General features: G+C 39.2%; 2 protein-coding genes across 3 annotated transcripts; one reads left to right on the forward strand and one right to left on the reverse strand.

Annotated features, from left to right (window-relative positions):
• Window positions 1-1822: 1822 nt before the first annotated feature.
• On the reverse strand, window positions 1823-12694 carry ccnc (cyclin C). Its single transcript, XM_058417738.1, has 12 exons — window positions 12526-12694; window positions 8198-8304; window positions 7294-7378; window positions 7053-7122; window positions 6916-6967; window positions 6766-6821; window positions 5937-5972; window positions 5761-5852; window positions 4717-4784; window positions 3687-3766; window positions 3247-3365; window positions 1823-2566 (listed from the first exon to the last, which is right to left on the reverse strand). Exons 1-12 carry the CDS (start codon window positions 12555-12557, stop codon window positions 2512-2514), a joined length of 852 nt encoding a protein of 283 aa, XP_058273721.1. The 5' UTR covers window positions 12558-12694; the 3' UTR covers window positions 1823-2511.
• Window positions 12695-13837: 1143 nt separating this feature from the next.
• Window positions 13838-18446, forward strand: ngs (notochord granular surface). 2 transcript variants are annotated; one of them, XM_058417734.1, is made up of 11 exons: window positions 13838-14294; window positions 14410-14569; window positions 14661-14810; window positions 14889-15008; window positions 15241-15336; window positions 15486-15620; window positions 15819-15929; window positions 16200-16310; window positions 16454-16578; window positions 17137-17382; window positions 18050-18446. In XM_058417734.1, exons 1-11 carry the CDS (start codon window positions 14101-14103, stop codon window positions 18138-18140), a joined length of 1539 nt encoding a protein of 512 aa, XP_058273717.1. In that variant the 5' UTR covers window positions 13838-14100; the 3' UTR covers window positions 18141-18446. The 2 variants fall into 2 exon arrangements, with proteins under 2 accessions (XP_058273717.1, XP_058273718.1); XM_058417735.1 differs by having other exon boundaries at window positions 18055-18446.
• Window positions 18447-18460: the final 14 nt, after the last annotated feature.

An 18460-nucleotide genomic window follows, 5' to 3' on the forward strand; every position in this document is an offset into this window, starting at 1 on the left:
AGATTTGCTAAACATGACAAATAATATATATAACTAAAAAACAACACCACAACACACCAAATAATAACAGCTGTGGTGTGCTGTAAGTTTGTGTTGAAAAATGTATTTATTTATTATTATTTCAGGAAGTACTTTGTATACTTAATAGGGACTGTTATGAAAGCTGTGAAAACTAAAGAATCGACTAAAGCGTGTAATTCTTCACCATCCTCCTCACTGTCCATGGTGCATAAATTCATACGCTCACATTTTTAAGACACGTCACATGTTTTGGAGAGTTTGTTGGGTTTCCCAATAGTAATGGATGATAAAGGAATTTCACATGTGTGCATAATATTATTTATACCCAAGGGAAACAGGAAATCTTAACGGTACATAGTGACTGGGGACGACACACACACAAACACACACTGTCCATTTATTTGCATTTATTTTTATATATACTGTAAAGGGTGGCAGGTTGCCAATTTACTGTAAGCAAAAGTCATTCTAGAGTTGAAATGTGTTTTACATCTATCAGTACTAGATGTCCTTGACACATTTTTTCCCCAAGTAGTATACTCATGAATTGATGGTGTAATGTGTAATGTTAATAGTGTGTAATACGGATAGTGATCGGTTCTACAAATGTTCGATGAAGATTCATAAGTGGGGTTCAGAAAGTGTGATATCTAGGCCCAATTACAAGAACACATTGCACATGCAGTATATTTAAAGTTTCATAAGGTTTAATGTGTCCAGATTCACTGTTCTCCTCTGGCATTTTTTTTTTTTGCCTCTGACATTTGTTTTGTAATCCATTGCATAAATAACATTTTCTCTGGCAACTGTTGTTCTAAAAACCCATAAGAAGCTGAGACCTCACAAAAGCATGTATGAATGGAGAAACGGTCAAGGTCCGTTTAACATAAAGGAAGCAGCAGAATTCACTTTTTAACAGTACATATAAAATATTATTTATTCCTCGATGGTTTTTTGTTAGTTGTGTACAAGTGTGTAAAATACTGAAATACAGAACCAGGATACATAATCCATTTAAGCCTTTTTTTAAAAAAATATTTCATGCGACATGATTTATTTTTGTTGTTACTCATCAGTAAATTATAGTGTACTTTATACACTTAATTATAATTAAATATATTAAATACAATTACTTACATATTAGTAATATATTACTGAAATATAATGAATACACATTTACTATAAATGTTTGTCTAAGTATTATTCTTTAAATATTATATAATCTGTACTTATCAGATAAATAATAATTCATTTAATTACACTATAAAGAAAATACTTAAATTTTTTTAGACTTTTCAGCCAGCAGCTTTATTGAGTAAGGCATTCAGTCTGTAACACCCAAGAAGTTAAAACAAATTAAAATTATCATTAAAAAAAAAATAATTAAAAATTAAAACCACAGTTCACGGACAGACTGGTCAACATTTCCACAGGTATTAACACCCCCCATATAAAAGTTTCCCAAACATTATATCACATAGGGTTATATTTTTAGCTACCACATTTACAATAGAACTTTCCCACCAATAATAAAACAGTACTGACGAACACCAACCAAGTCTTCAGACCCAAGGCATCTGTGAGAGACTTAATATCTCCAGCGCTACTTTAACAAAACAAAAATCTACAAATCTCTAATAATAATAATAATAATAAATCGGATCAGAAAATAAAATACTGTGCGATTTTATGTGAGAATAATAACCTGTTTTTAAAACAAAAAGAAATACCTAAAAGCATTAAAGTCGATCCATAATAATAAAATTGTTTATACGCATGAGTGTAATAAATTCAAACTAAATGAGATAAAAGTTTTTCGTTTATTTTCATACACATTTACAAAGCATATTTACAAGTGCAGTTTTAGGGTGAAAATGGTAAACGAGCACTTTGAAAGGAAACAACCTGTACGCTCTCGTTCACAGTGCCGACGCCGGACCGCAAAACATAACCAGAGGAGAACTATCCGAGCGGGAGGGGAATTAAACACAGTACAAGGTCCGAGAAGATCACCAACATAGCCCTGTGGCCATTATATGTGTAGAGCCGTTTCCCTGAGGAATGCAAACTGTGATATGGTCGACAAGAGACACGCAAACTCTCACACTCACTCCATCAAACGCGCTCTCTCACTCACACATTCTCGAGAATGTAAAATATGATCAAGTCTTTTTTCTTCAAGAAAGTCAGGATCAGCGAGAGCAACTTAGTTGAACACACTTGGCCGACGTGTGTGTGCGCGCGTGTGTGTGTGAAGCCGTAATAATGACCAGCTGTATAGGCCAGTCCAAATGACACCAGCGCTGTGCATCCATACAGTAAATAAAGATTAGTGTCACACAGTGGCATCATGTTTGCTCTCCCAGATGTCTACTATTCCTCAGTCTAAATACATTTTGATTAGAGCAGAGCATCATGGTGTGCTGCAATGTGTGTGTGTGTCTTGGGGTCTCTGTGTCCATATGTCTGGCTGCTCCACCAGGAGGAGTTTCAGGACTGGCTGTAAGAGCTGCTCTGATTCCCGTTAGCGCTCTGGTCGTTCTCGCTGCAGAGTGAAATAAAGAGTAGAGAAGAAAAATACATTAGCAGTAAAGTACTTTTCAACTCTTAATTTAATTTACATACAAGAAACTAAAATGAATGAATTTAACCTGATTAAAACTGTTCCTCTACATCATCTCTTTTGGTTCACATTTATATAAGAAAAAAAATGAAATTGCTGCGTTCACACATACAGAGACTCATTAAAGTGAGCAGAGATCATACTTCTTTTAATCAGAGCTGAAGACTTCCGGCAAAATGAGCGACAGTGGGCACTGGCGACTAAATGTGGGCGTGTCCATTTCAGTAATATGACAAAGTTGAGAAAAGTTGAGCACTATACAAATATGGAGCGACTCGGTGCAGTGACTATTAATGGGAATGAAGACAGTCGAGCTCACACACTGCTTCTGCTTCATCTTATATGATATGCAGATAATCACTGCTCAATTTTATACACAAACACCAAATCTCCCTCCAGAATAATTCATTATAGCCGCAAGAAAACCGATTCGGCGTTACCATGGCAACCAGTAGTGACGATTTCATACTACAGCGACTGAAGACTTGCAGAGATAAAATCACTGTATGTGTGAACGCAGCATAATTCCTGCCGCATATTCACCCCCAGACCCTTAACTGAAAAACTGCGAGTTAGGATGAGGATCGGCTGCTGTTTTGTACCTGTTGGGTGGTGGCTTGGGCTTAGGCACCTTGTTTAGCACGGTAGGCATTTCTTTCCGGTCATCAAAGTTCTTCCACTGATCATACAGCTTCAGGATTACACGGATAATCTCCAGGATCTGTGCCAAATCACAGTGCCAGGGACCAGCATGGTACAGTTTAAATCAACACCTCCATGAACTGAAATATGACTACATTGTTATCCTTAAATAAGATGAAACAGGAATGAGCATTTTTAAAGCTTGTAAAACTAAATACAACAGTTTATCGACTTCTACAGACTTTCCTGAAGCACCCTCATGTTGTGAGAGAGGTTCATTAGCACTGTGTTTAGTGTATATTTAGTATGCGAAAGGTGTGTCTGAAAGTGCTGGCGTAACATTAAAACCTCGTCCATTGAATTAAAGTAATATTACTATTGAAGCTGAACATCCTCCTACCTTATCCATATCCACAGAGAGTTCAGCAAACCACTGCCGAGCGTCCTTCTGCTGCACTACACACGCCACGTGCAAACACGCTGGAGCACAGGACAAACACTTTAGATGTATATTCTTTAGGAAATGTAACAGAAACCTTTTATTTGTTAAAGTAAATCAGCGTCACCTAAATCTCCTGCACTACTAAGACTTTATTCAGTCTTGCTTTCCACAAAACCTTTGCTTTTTCAAGGGCTAACTCTCATGTTTCTATGTTCCTGGCTGCGTCTCCATCAGCTCTAGTTCAGTAGATCAGGGCACAGATCAGGGAGTCAGACATTTTACCTTCTGTCTCTTTCTCAAGTCCTTCAAGAACATCCGCCCCCTAAAATAAATATCCCACAATGCACTGCAAAAACCAGGGACATTACTGAAAATGATGTCATATTTTCTGAAGCCTTTCAGAGTGGAAAAAAAAATGGCGAAAGCCAAAATACATCTACAAATGTAAGTAACTTATTGCTGATGAAGCTCTCAAATGATTAATGATATATGTTAGTGTTTTTAACTTGATTTGACATTCTATATACAGTTTTAAGTGTTTAATGATTTATTTTTTTTTAAAACCACTAGCTAGACTAGCGGATTTTGTTGAAGAGCCATGACGTGTGTAATTATGCTAACAAATGAATATGACATTTTACTTTAAAATGCTTTTTTGTGGTTTTACAGTGACTAATGAGAAAACAGAGTCATTAGTGTCCCAAAGTGTAGTGACTTACCAGTGCCCTAACTCCTGTACACAATATACTGACTCACCACAGAGAGCTGATTGAGACACATCCTAAGCCTAATCCGAACCTTCACAGATTCCTTGTATTAGGTACATACCAATATCTACTAGCGATATATTTACTTGAAATCCAAGTAACAGAGTATGAACGTCTGTAGAAAGTCTGTTCAGTAGAAGAGTCTTTATGCAGACAGAAAGATGCATGTAAAAGGTGACGACATTCAAGTGAACTTTCTACACCACAAAAAGAGGAGTTACCCAGAGCGATCATGAAGGGAGGGTAGAGCAGGCACAGGTCTGTCCTGTACGTGTCGTTCACGATCCTCCTGTAGAAGCAAAGACAGGCATGACTGAGGCTGTGTGACTCCATTAATGTTGATGTGATTCGTGTGTGTGATTTATATCAGCTTAAACATTATAGGCTGCTAACACACACAAACCACGGACTTACACTAAGCATTAAAGAATCTGAGGATATCGATTGGAGGAATGCAAGATCCATGAAATTATAACATTCAGGATGTTTAACAAAAATACTGAACTATCATGTAATTATACTGTACTGACATCAAGACATGATTTTCATTATTACGCATCTCGTTATAGATAAACATACTGTAATGTAAACCTTAAACCATCAGATGAAGCAGCTTTTAGTCATTACACTTCAAATATCTGGAACCTTTTTCCTACTGAAATGATTTCAAAGGCTTAAAAAATAATACATTGAGAGATAGATAGACAGAGAGACAGGTAGATAGATAAACAGAAAGACAAGTACGTAGATAGATAGACAGATAAAGATAGATAGATAGACAGACAGATTTTTAGTAAAATCACACTTTGTTGATTCGTATTGTTCTTCAATTTAGTTTTTCTTGTTATTTTCTGTTTGACATGTGAAGCACTTTGATTATAATAATAAATAATAATAATTATTATTATTATTAAATAATTTCATAATTATTTATTTGATATATAAATGTATTATTATTATTATTATTACTACTATTATTATAATGACTGTCTTGGCATTTCAGTGTGTCAGTAAGAATTATAAACATGTTTGAATTAAATGAAAATACAGCTTTGTCAATCTCAAATTTCACATTGTTTAAAAAAACATGAGGTAAAATTAAAAAATGTATATGGTGGAAGAATGCTCACGCTCTAGCAAAAAGGAGGCCAAGAGAGCAAGAAAGATGTCTGTGCTGTGAGACCACAGTCTCTAACGGTCTCTCTGAAAATACGTCATGAGGTGATTCACTCTGACTTGTGTGTGTGTTAAGGTCCAGTTCTCACCATGCGAGTGGGAGGAGCATGTCCTCCTGCCCCATGTCCTGCACATACTGCAGTAAAGGTCTGTAGGGATGGTACACAATCAGACAGCAATCCTGAAACACACCCACGGAGATCAGTTAGAGTCATCACTATTCCCTGATCGTTTATAAACACTGTGCAGACAGAGACACACTAACCATAAGCTCCAGGAGGTAGAACTCACATTCCAGGATCTGCAGAGAGAACGGAGGAGAAAGTGATAACATATGGCCTGTAAAGTGTGTACACATGATTCTAATCATTTCCCTGGCCATCTATACAAAGCCTCTAAAGCAATAATCACGTTTTTTTTTTCAGCATCGTTCATTTTTTGTTACGTCCCAATATTTATAGATTTTTTTAAAATTACAACACACCGATTTAGAATTATTTTATTAGTCCGAACGTCATTTATTATTATTTACTCTCTGTTATTGAACTCAGGAGATTGCTTCCACCTTTTAAAATCTGATCCTCACAGGAGTTCCACAATTAAGTACAGCAATCTGACCCAAAGAAACAGTCTTCCTCCTCAGGACAATGATGATGAACCTAGAACTTCTTCAGTCTCAGTATTACAGACTGTGTCTTACTGAGGAGCAGGTCATGTGACTCTCAGAGTTATAAAAGGATTGTTTTTTAATCCTTTGGTCGTTGCTTCAAATTATAATCGAGACGCTTGTTATTCCAGTAAGCTAGTATGTAAATGTCATTGTGAGCTGGAGGTAATGAAGATAACCTCACTGCTCATCACAGAACACTTCACGCGAGTGTGTGACCGAAGAGCCGAGCTCATTTTTCCAGGGTGACACACGACTTCACCACAGCAATGAGATTTTCACACCAGGGCATGTGTGTGTGTGTGTGTGTGGAATATTACAAAATTACAAAGTTAATGGTGACGCATGGGTACGTAACTACAGAACAATCCATCAGCGTGAAAATAACCGTGATCTGATCTAAAATCATTTCCTAAAAGTTACTTACATGGTTCATTCGATATGGAAACTCCTTAGGGAAGGCGTACGAGAATCGTGTTTTCACTGCAGAGTTGGGGAAAAAAAATATATATTTTCAACTACTTAAAATGAATCCCGAGCATTTTAATGAGTGGATGTTCCTTATTTCTTCACTTACACACAGACGTGGCTGCAGAAATAAGGCGGGTGTTCGAAACAACGCCGAATTCCTGCGACAAAAAAGCAGAACTTTTTAAAGTGGTGCGGAACGATTTAAATCCATCCGGAATGAATAATGATAAAATGTTTTGTTACCTCAACTTTAGATGCTAGAAACACACAGGTAGGAGCCATCAACACCGGGTCTATGCTCTTCAGAGAGTACCTGACAAATAATAATACAGTAATAATAAATAATAACAACAACAAAAACCTCTATTATAATAACAATCTTAACGATGGATTCAAGATTCTAAGTATTTCAGTGAAATACAGCTCTTGATACCAAACCGATGACAGAGCAAGAGATAACCTCGTAACATAAACGGAGACTTACCTGGCATAAAAGCGTTTAAAGTAAACGGTTGCCGTGGCAATGACCTGCTGTCGGAGTTTCAGGTGCTCTCCCAAAGCCTGGATCACTGAAAGAGCATCACATCACTGTTACGACCCGTTCCACCTCCAGTTCAGCGTACAGATCAGGAACACCGTGTTCAGAGGCACGATCACGGCTTATCCTTTATTACACAGACCCTTTAAAACCACTTCAGATGAGCTAAGAACGTGTTTGAACATGTGATCTACATACTGAAACTAAAGATAAGGTCTATTTGAATCAGGCACATTTATCACAGACATATCTGTAAAAAGGTTTTTTTTCTTCCTTAGTGATAAGACTCCCACAAGAGGAGCAAGGTTCGAATGCAGCTGTGGAAAAGCCTCATCTAAATAAAACTAAATTCATCATAATAACAATAATGAAGAAACATCTGTGTAGAAAATAACAGACATGTCTATCCAGACTGAAAGGACCACAGACAGCTGAGTTTAGTAGAAACTAAAGATTAGGATGGAGAAAAGTCCTGATGTGGCTGATCAAAACAGACAGAAAAATCACAGAGAAGCTGGTGTGAAAGCCCAGGACCCTTATCAGGACCCTCTAATGTTTATTCATAAGAAAAATATGTCAATGGAGAAAATAATGACTACATATTCACAAACTTCTGGTGGATTCAGACTGCTTTGTTTATTACTCTGCATGAAAAATCCTCACAAATGATACTGCAAGGGTTATCCGAAGCTATCTAAAGGACTGAAATTCTAATTCTTAAAGTGTGCTTAACAGACCATAGTAATGCCAGTTGTATGTTTTTGTGATAAACATCACAAAAAAATCTTACACTTCACACACACACCAGAGTCCAGCATAAAACAAGAAAAATGTTGTAGGTGTTCAGTACCGTTGGCGAAAAATATCTGCAGCTTCCAGTACTCCTCCTCTGTGAGGAACTTCAGGTCTTTCTGACGCTCTTTCAGGAGGTCCTGCTTATCCAGCACCCACTGCAGGCTAGGAAACAGACGAGGAGATGTTAATTATAGTGGCGGAGATGTAATTAATGCAGTGGAAGCACTATTAAGCGACCTTATTAAACTCTGAATCATTCCTGCACAATCCTAACACCATCCTTCAGTGCACTGATGAATAACGATTAGATCCTATTACGTTCTGTGTACTGAAGCGTACCGGAAAATTAAGAAGCTTTTTTAGCCATTAAGCTTCACTTCTTACTGAGAGAAATGTTATAAATATAAATTTAGCTGAAAGACCAGCTTTTTAATTTTATTTTTAGTCTGAAGACCTGCTTGTCTGACTTCATTTACTTACATAAACGCATGAAATAAGTCTGTCTAAGTTAAGTTGTTAAGTTGTCTAATCTAAGGACATCTAACCTGAGTGTCAGTGCCAGTAACCTGGAAGTGCGCTATTGATTAATCTACATAGTGATAAAAATCAAAACTCGCTACTATCATAAGTTATATGTTATTACTTTTAATCATCATGTTCTTGTGGCTGTTAGCAGCTTTGACTGGAAACAAATGAGTTCAAGACTGATTGGACATAAAGCTTGGACATAAAGCTTTCTGTCAGTGGGAGGTTTAGGAATAAATATTAGTGTACACCTTGAAACAAGCATTAGTGACAATTACACTCACTGACTCCAACCCCATTCCCACACACGCTCCTAAAGTTCCACCCCAGTATCTATCAAGCTGTTTTCCTGGCGTCTTGGAAGAGACGTCTGAGAGTTGTACTAATGTCATTGTCCACCTTGAAACGTTTGACGTGTGACGTTCGGTGGGGGTGGGGGGGCCACGGACACGTGCACTCTCTTTTTAATCCATCAGAGCTCAAATATCTGCTTTAACTGCACTTTTACACAGTTACACGTCCGAGCGTCTATTGTTTCTGTTCTACTGGAGTGACCTTCAAACATTCATGTGGCATTTTGGACCGACATCTCAGCACAGACCCAACAGCAGATAACAATTTGTTGCTTAGCAACACGCTGGATAGTGCTAATGTTGATTCACAAAACAGTGATTTGTTCGGTCAGTGTTATAGATTGAACCTTTAGAATGATCTAAAGTTAATACTGCTGTAAACTCATGTTAAAATAGATAAAGAGAATTTATAGTGTGAAATGTCACACTGTAAACAGTGAAGAAACTGAGAGTTGAGAAGAAAACCCCAAGTTGCATGTTGATTAGGTGTTTTTGGTGGGTTTTACAGGTTGTTGGTGAGAATTACATGTTGTAACTTCACCAGTGTTGCCAGATTGGGAGTGTTCCTGCCCAACTGGGCTCATTTTGGTCACGTCTAACCGGGAAAAAAGGCAAAAATGGCTGATAAAATTTGGGCTGGTTTTTGATGCAACGGTTTCTATTTTTGACTATAAACATGATGTCCATTCAAACGAACTGTACAATAAAGTATAATGTTGATGTTTTAATTATATGTTTAAATTTAGACAATAAGGTGGAGGAGAGTCCTGTCCAATCAGGCTTCAGTCTTGACTGGCGGGTTATTGTAATCATTGTACTCGTTAAGCCAGTATCACAAAGTTATTAGCTAAGCTGTAAGTGTTTATCATAATCATCATGCCAAAGTATATAATATAAAATATTGATACTGATATATAAAATATAGAAAGTCCTACAGTAAAGAATGGGAGAGCGATCAGTTCTAAAGAATCATATTTCAAGAGACGTTCTCATCAGTTCTGCCAAGTCCTTATAAAAAGGTAAGTGTGTTTTATAGGCAATTATTCTGCTTATAAAATTCTGATGTCATGTTTGATAATTAATTAAAACATATACATGTAGCTAACAGTGTGTGTGTGTGTGTGTAAATAGTACACTAACCCATTTGCTTTGGGTTTTCTGTTTGTAAGTGGATTAGTTATCACAGTATGCATATTTGGGCTGGTATTTTATGAAATGGGCGGCCTTTAAGCTGTAGTTGGGCTGGAAATCTTCAGTCTAATCTGGCAACCCTGAACTTCACCTCAACCACAGAATACAGGATGCCACTACAAACACCAACCATCATTCCTGACCAGAAATCAGTTTTCCAAAGAATATAAGCCATATACAGTGAGGGGAAAAAATTATTTGATCCCCTGCGGATTTTGTACGTTTGCCCACTGACAAAGAAATGATCAGTCTGTAGTTTTAATGGTAGGTTTATCTGAACAGTGAGAGACAGAATAACTACAAAAAAATCCAGAAAAACATTTCAGAAAAGTTCTACATTGATTTGCATTTTAATGAGTGAAATAAGTATTTGATCCCCTATCAATCAGAAAGATTTCTGGCTCCCAGATGTCTTTTATACAGGTAAGGAGCTGAGATTACAGTAGGAGCACTCTCGGGGACTGCTCTTAATCTCAGCTGGTTAACTGTATGAAAGACACCTGTCCACCGAAGGAAGCAGTCAATCAGATTCCAAACTCTCCATCATGGCCAAGACCAAAGAGCTGTCCATGGATGTCAGGGACAAGATTGTAGACCTACACAAGGCTGGAATGAGCTCCAAGACCATCGCCAAGCAGCTTGGTGAGAAGGTGACAACAGTTGGTGCGATTATTCCCAAATGGAAGAAACACAAAAGGACTGTCAATCTTCCTCGGTCTGGGGCTCCATGCAAGATCTCACCTCATGGAGTTTCAATGATCATGAGAACGGCGAGGAATCAGCCCAGAATTACACTGAAGGATTTTGTCAATGATCTCAAGGCAGCTGGGACCATAGCCACCAAGAAAACAATTGGTAACACACTACGCCGTGAAAGACTGAAATCCAGTAGCGCCTGCAAGGTCCCCCTGCTAAAGAAAGCACATGTACAGGATCATCTGAAGTTTGCCAGTGAACATCTGAATGATTCAGAGGAGAACTGGGTGAAAGTGTTGTGGTCAAATGAGACCAAAATCCAGCTCTTTGGCATCAACTCAACTCGCCGTGTTTGGAGGAGGAGGAATGCTGCCTATGACCCCAAGTACACCATCCCCAGGTGACAGGACAACCGCACCGCATCAAAGGGACGATGGACGGGGCCATGTACCATTAAATCTTGGATGAGAACCTCCCTCCCTCAGCCAGGGCATTGAAAATGGGTCGTGGATGGATATTCCAGCCTGACAATGACCCAAAACACACGGCCAAGGCAACAAAGGAGTGGTTCAGAAAGAAGCACATTAAGGTCCTGTAGTGGCCTAGCCAGTCTCCAGACCTTAATCCCATAGAAAATCTGTGGAGGGAGCTGAAGGGTCAGCCACAAAACCTTAATGACATGGAGAAGATCTGCAAAGAGGAGTGGGCCCAAATTCCTTGAGATGTGTGCAAACCTGGTGGCCAACTACAAGAAATGTCTGACGTCTGTGATTGCCAACAAGGGTTTGCCACCAAGTACTAAGTCATGTTTTGCAAAGGGGTCAAATATTTATATCACTCAATAAAATGCAAATCAATGTAGAACTTTTCTGAAAATGTGTTTTTCTGGATTTTTTTTGTTGTTATTCTGTCTCTCACTGTTCAGATAAACCTACCATTAAAATTACAGACTGATCATTTCTTTGTCAGTGGGCAAACGTACAAAATCCGCAGGGGATCAAATAATTTTTTCCCCTCACTGTAAGACGTTTGATGGCTTAAACCATTATTTTATCATCATGTTAGAAATAGTTGGCAGTTTATTATGTACACGTAAGAAATAAAAAAATATATATATATATATAATCGACTGTTACACCTTTAATATCAACGCAAGACCACAGCAAACCCTGCAGTGAGCTGACTGGGTATTGATTTAGGAAAAGAAAAGGGCAAATGGGGGTAAAATGATCCCAGTTATCCCTGATTTACAATTATCTGAGGTTCTCATTACACACCATTTCTATTCGGTGAAGATTACAAATCTGTAGATGAAGTGATTTGATTTAGAAACACAACTCGCCTCTAAGCAGCTTTCGTCCACTGCGTTACCAGTTTACACTTAATCCAAGACTAGCCAGCTTTCCTGATTCGCAGAAAAATGACAGAATTCTGACATGTTTCTAAACACACTGATGTTTAATATTGCTCTCACACACCCATGATAGAGTTACACACTGAACATTACTCCTCTACACACATAGACACAGCTCATCGTTTAGCCATAGCAACATGCTAGGTCACGAAACAAAAGCATTTATCAAAGTGGAAATATTTAAACAATAAAAAGAACACTTACTAATGTGAACTCTGCCAGAAGTTCCCTGCCATTGTTACTGAACTGAGGTAGAGGATTTGACTCTAAGTTATTTGATAATTCTAGTTTTTTTAAAAAAGGACGGTTCGCGTTCACTGCAAATAGCGGAGCACCTAATAAACACTCCGACTGTTTCCCCGTTCACTGGAATATATCCGGCTGGGGTACAAGAGGAGTCCTAAATATGGTTCCGCAACGATTTGTATGCTGAAACTGGTAGAAATGTAACGACGTCCAATTAAAAACAAATACAACTATTATTAAAATTATTGTAAAGTACTTGTACATTTTTTAAGCTATTTTCGCTGTAATCATTTTGTTCAGAAGGTTTTAGAAAGCTATAGTATACTCTCAATAAAATGTAGATAATGCCAAAGGTTTTGGGACACCCCTCCAAATTATTGAATTCAGGTGTTGTTTTTCAGGGGTTGGACTCGGACCCTTAGTTCCAGTGAAAGGAACCAAGATATTCTGGACAATTTGCTTACACAGTCCTGATCTCAACACCACATGGGATGAAATAGAGTGGAGACTGTGAGCCAGGCCAAAACTGTGACATCTGCCTTTACATGCACATGAATTTAATATGGAGTTGGCCCACAAAGTTGGGAGCATGAAATTGTCCAAAATGCCTTGTTATGCTGAAGCATTAAGAGTTCCTTTCACTGGAACTAAGGGGCCGAGCCCAACCCCTGAAAAACAACACCTGAACTCAATGATTTGGAGGGGTGTCCCAAAACTTTTGGCAATTGTCTATTTAACAGCAACATAATTGCAGATAAAGAGATAATTGAAAATAATTGTGTAAAATTATAAAAGTAATAATAATAATAATAACGTTGACTGCATTATATGGCCAAAAGTATGTGCACCCCTGACCATCACATCTATCACACCATCTTCTGTTTCCACAAAGTTAGAAACAGACAATTGTACAAAATGTCTCTGTATACTGTAATATTAAAATTTCCCTTCACTGGAACTAGGAGACTCAATCCCATGGTGTGTTAAGGTGTTAAGGAGTGGAAGAACTGGAGTTGTCCTCAACCCCACTGAACACCTTTGGGATGAACTGGAACACCGACTGAACCCCAGACCTCCTCACTCTTACAACATCAGTGTTTGATCTCACTAATGCTCTTGTAGCTGAATGATCACTAATCCCCACCGCCACGCTCCAGCATGTAGTGGAAAACCTTCATTATAACAGCAAACACAAGGGGAATAAATCTAGAATGAGATGTTTAATCAGTGTGACAGTCAGATAAACACAAACCTTTGGTGGTGTATCTGATATCTCTTGATGGAACACGGTTATGCACAGCACAGTTATCGTACTGATGCCAGTTATTCTGTCTATTTCTAGCAGGGCAAATCTTTTTCGCGGAGGCGCGTTAGATGGCTGAGTGGTTCATCTCGGTGTTAAAATGAGCCTCGACATTCCTCAGTCCGGCTCAGGCGGGTATATAACCAGCCACCGGGACTGAAGAGCGACACAAACCAATTCCAGCTCTCAATCTCCAGCGCAGCAGTGTGAAGGGAAACTCCAGCCTCACCATGAGTCGCAGCCCGGAGCGCATCTCCTCGTACCGGAGGCACTTTGAAGGAGCCCTCGCCTCCTCGTCCTCTACCTGCCATATCCGTGTCTCCAGTCCGAGTCCACGCAGACGTGAAACCCGCCACCGGTCCGCCAGCTACAGCCGCAGCGCGCGCAGAGGTTTGTCCGGTACCCGCAGCGCGCGCCTCACCGGGTAACAACACTCATCACTTTGTCTCGTTTCTTTCTTTCTTTCTTTCTTTCTTTCTTTCTTTCTTTCTTTCTTTCTTTCTTTCTTGTGACTTGTAGTGTTTGTTATACTCTTACAGAAGTGTGAGTATGAGTGCTCTGTGTGCTGGTATGGGTCTCGGAGGTGCACTGGATCTGGAGGCTGCTTCTGCTGCCAACCAGGACTATCTAACCACGCGCACTAGCGAGAGACAGGAGATGATCACCCTTAATGACCGCTTGGCTGTCTACATTGAAAAGGTGAGATGCGCCTGTGTTTACTTTCTCCACTCACCTTCCCCTGCTTTGCACCCAAGTACACCAGTAATTAACTGGACACATGTATTTGCAGGTGCGTACTCTGGAGCAGCAAAACAAACTGCTGGAGACTGAGATCGAAGCCCTCAAGGGCCGCTATGTGAAGCCCTCAGGCTTGCGTATGATGTATGAGGAGCAGTTGAGAGAACTCAGGAGGGTCGCCGACCAGACGAGAGCTCAGAGGGTAAGCAGAGAAAGCAAAAAAAAACCTTTTTCTCAGCCATGTTGTTGATTTGCAGTAACACAGAACTCTTTTCTGAAGGATCTTGCCATCGCTGCTAAGGAGGCCATGACGGCGCAGCTGGAGATGATCAAGGCCAAGTATGAGGAGGCGCTGGAAGCCAGGAAAAAGGCCGAACAGGACATTGAAGCTTTCAAGCCTGTGAGTTCACTAGTGATGCTACTAATATCTAGCTCGAATTCCTGTGACACATAGCTCAGGACTTTCATCAGTGGCTTAACAGTATGTACAACATGAAAAATGACTCATGGTTATAAACAATCATTTTATCAACCTCTTATGGAATTCAGCTGATGACATCTGAGTGTTAATTAAATGACACTATCCTTCAAATAAAATGTAATTGAATGTAATTGCTGTTTTTGCCTGGCAGGATGTCGATGCTGCTACCGCCTCCCGCATCTCTCTGGAGAAACAGCTAGAGAACCTGGAGGTGGAGATGGAGTTCCTTCAGAGGATTCACAAACAGGTAGCTGTTTCAATTATACATTAACTGTCTGTGGTAATATAGACCCCACAACCCCGTGTATAGGATAATTTGGACAGAAAATGGATGGATGGATGTTTTCATTACACTTTTTCGTTACACTTTTCATTTTTGTTTTTACACTTGTTCAGGAAATTGACGAACTGATGGCTCAGATTTATGAAACTGTATCTAAAGTCGAAGTGGCCTTCGCTCTTCCTGACCTTGCGTCCGCCCTCAAAGAGATCCAGTCCCAGTACGACAGCATTGCTGCCCGGAACCTGCAGGTAGACAACCTTCACTCTAAACAATGATTGAATATGCTTTGATAGATTATCTATGCATGTTGAATTTTTTTTTTCCTCTTCCATTCCTTTGTGAAACTTTGATTTGTAAACTGATTTACCTCAGAATAAGTGACCTCACTATGTGTCTCCTGCATCTGTTGCTGTGTTTATTTTACGGTTCTATCCGATGATCATCAGGAGATGGACGCCTGGTACAAGACCAAATTCCAGGACTTGAACACAGCATCAGCACGACATGTGGAATCTGTACGGGGAATTAGAGAAGAAGTCGTGAGCTACAAGAAGGATGTTAGTACACTTTTCTACTCTACTCTACTCTACTCTACTCTACTCTACTCTACTCTACTCTACTCTACTCTACTCTACTCTGCTCTACACTACATTATTCTAGTCTATTTCACTGTATTATGCTCTACATTACTCTACTCTGCTGTACACTACATTACTCTACATTACTTCTCTTCTCTTCTAATACATTATGAATCTTTGCTCATTTCTACCTTATTTAAGTTAAAAGTACAGCTTTATTCAAGGCTCAATCTGTGTGTGTGTCCATAGATTCAGAACAAACAACGGGAGCTGGATTCACTTAACAACAGGTACGAGACTTTGTTGGCTCAGATTCGTGACAACCAAGAGAAATACAGGAAGGAGGAAGAGGATCTACAGGTGAGAATAAAACAGATGTCATTAAAACCCATTAAACAGAGCTGTGAGTAATAAAACAGAATGGTCTGTAAGTAAGGCTAGTTGTTTCAGTTGGATTAAGGTTGATTAATGCTGCTCGGGGCTCGTGGTGGTGTGTATTTTAGGCCCGTATTGAGGCTCTGAAGCTGGAAATGAAGACTGTGAAAGAGAAGATCACTCTGCTGCTGAAGGAATATCAGGATCTCCTCAATGTGAAGATGGCTCTTGAGATCGAGATCACCACCTATAGGTAACGTGAATCCATAGGGCACTTTTTGTTACCTTATATTTCCCACAGTTCCTTGCGTGAAAGAAGGTGGTTTTAGTGACAGTTTGATTCAATGCATTTTAGACGCAGATTAGAGAGGTGTGAATGAAATGTGGGTAAATAAATCACAGAAATGGTGAATGATATGATATAGTCTAAATGATATAAGGAAAAATGACTGAAGAAAAGCTTGTGTTACTAGGCAACAACGTTCTCGTCTGTCACATGGCATTTCAGCGTGTGTCAGTATCTTGTATATTCTTTTGCTACACACGCTTTTAGTGCATAATATACATTGAGTAGGAAAATTTGGATGCAGCATTTGTCTTAAACTCCTTGATCCCACCCCCATTCACAAAGCCCCGCCCTTATTGCTCCATAATGATTCCATGATCCCATAAGTATCTATAAAATGACTAATGGGAGACTTAAGCATTCTGGACTGGATGTAAATCATCCAATTGTAATTTCTCACCCAGTTAATTAAGAAAAATATTAACAATTGTACCATTGTCAATGGTATTTGTTTGGCTTCTTCAGGAAGCTGATCGAGGGCGAGGACATGCGTTTATCATCAATGGTGCAAGGCCTGTCTCTGATGAGCGCCAGCATCTCCGGGAGTTTCAGCAAATCAGGGGTGAGTGGAGCCTTGGCTGAACTGGCTGGTGGAGCAGCTGCAGTGGCCTCCAAGCCGGCGCAGTCTTCTAACGGCAACGAGGAAACCACGGAGGAGTTCTCTCACGAGCAGGCTGTGGAAGTGACGGAGAGGAAGACCGTCCTCATCAGGTAAAAGTGTCCTGGTAATTACACATTACAGTGTGAAATGTATGTGATTGTGTAGAAAATAGCCATAATATAGAGATGGGGTCCTAAGTTTACACACCTTTCAGAATCTGATTGCATTTAATGTTTTATCTAGTTTTGTCCTGAATAACCTATTTCACATCACAGATATTCACATATAGTCCATAAGACTAAATTTACACAAATGAACCAGTTCAAATAAACGCAACACGATACATTAAGAGCCAGGGGGGTTGTAAAAACTTTTGAGGAAGATTATTTACTTGTTATTATTTTGTCTTCTGGGAAAGGTGTAAATATGTACTAAACTAAATGACAAAAGATATACCCCAGTTATTTATGAACCATGTTGCCTTCTTGATGATCAGTGAATGTTTGCAGCTTGTTCTGTAGTTATGAGTCCCTCAGTGTGATAAGATGGATCATATAGATGCTAATGCAAAAGTGTATACTATAGAGATTGTTCTGGAAAAGCAATGAATACGCAGGAGCTGGATTTCTCTGAAGAACTGTGTCCAGTCGTATGTCAACGTATGACCTCAAGTGTAAATAATCTATCATCACTCATCACTGTTATCACTCATGATGATGCAACATGGCGTTATATATTTCCACTGTACTATTTTTGACGCTATTGACCTTTGTTTAGAACAGTTAAGACAGACGAGGACGTCATTCAGAAAGACACACAGGAGCGCACCATCACCATCTCCGGAGCAGCAGATGAGACCGAAGAGTAGCCTGACATCATACTAGATATCTCTCTACCATACGTGTTCATTTCCTCCCTTCACTAGTAATTCATTATTCCATTAGCATCAAATCTTTACATTTTCATATCACAACAGAACATTTTTACAGACATAAACATTGTTCTCTTGTTAGTAAAGGGGAGAATGAACTGTATTAGAGATGTAACACTGATATCTCATATAAAACTCATCTCCTGGTGCTCATGTGTGAAGACTAAACTGCTAATGCACTGTAATTCTAGCTTTTAACCTGTTGGCTCTGTTCAACCACATGCCTAAAATAAACATGACTGCAAAGCATCTGTTCC

Source organism: Hemibagrus wyckioides, linkage group LG19, assembly GCF_019097595.1.
Source record: "Hemibagrus wyckioides isolate EC202008001 linkage group LG19, SWU_Hwy_1.0, whole genome shotgun sequence".
Lineage (NCBI taxonomy): Eukaryota > Metazoa > Chordata > Actinopteri > Siluriformes > Bagridae > Hemibagrus > Hemibagrus wyckioides.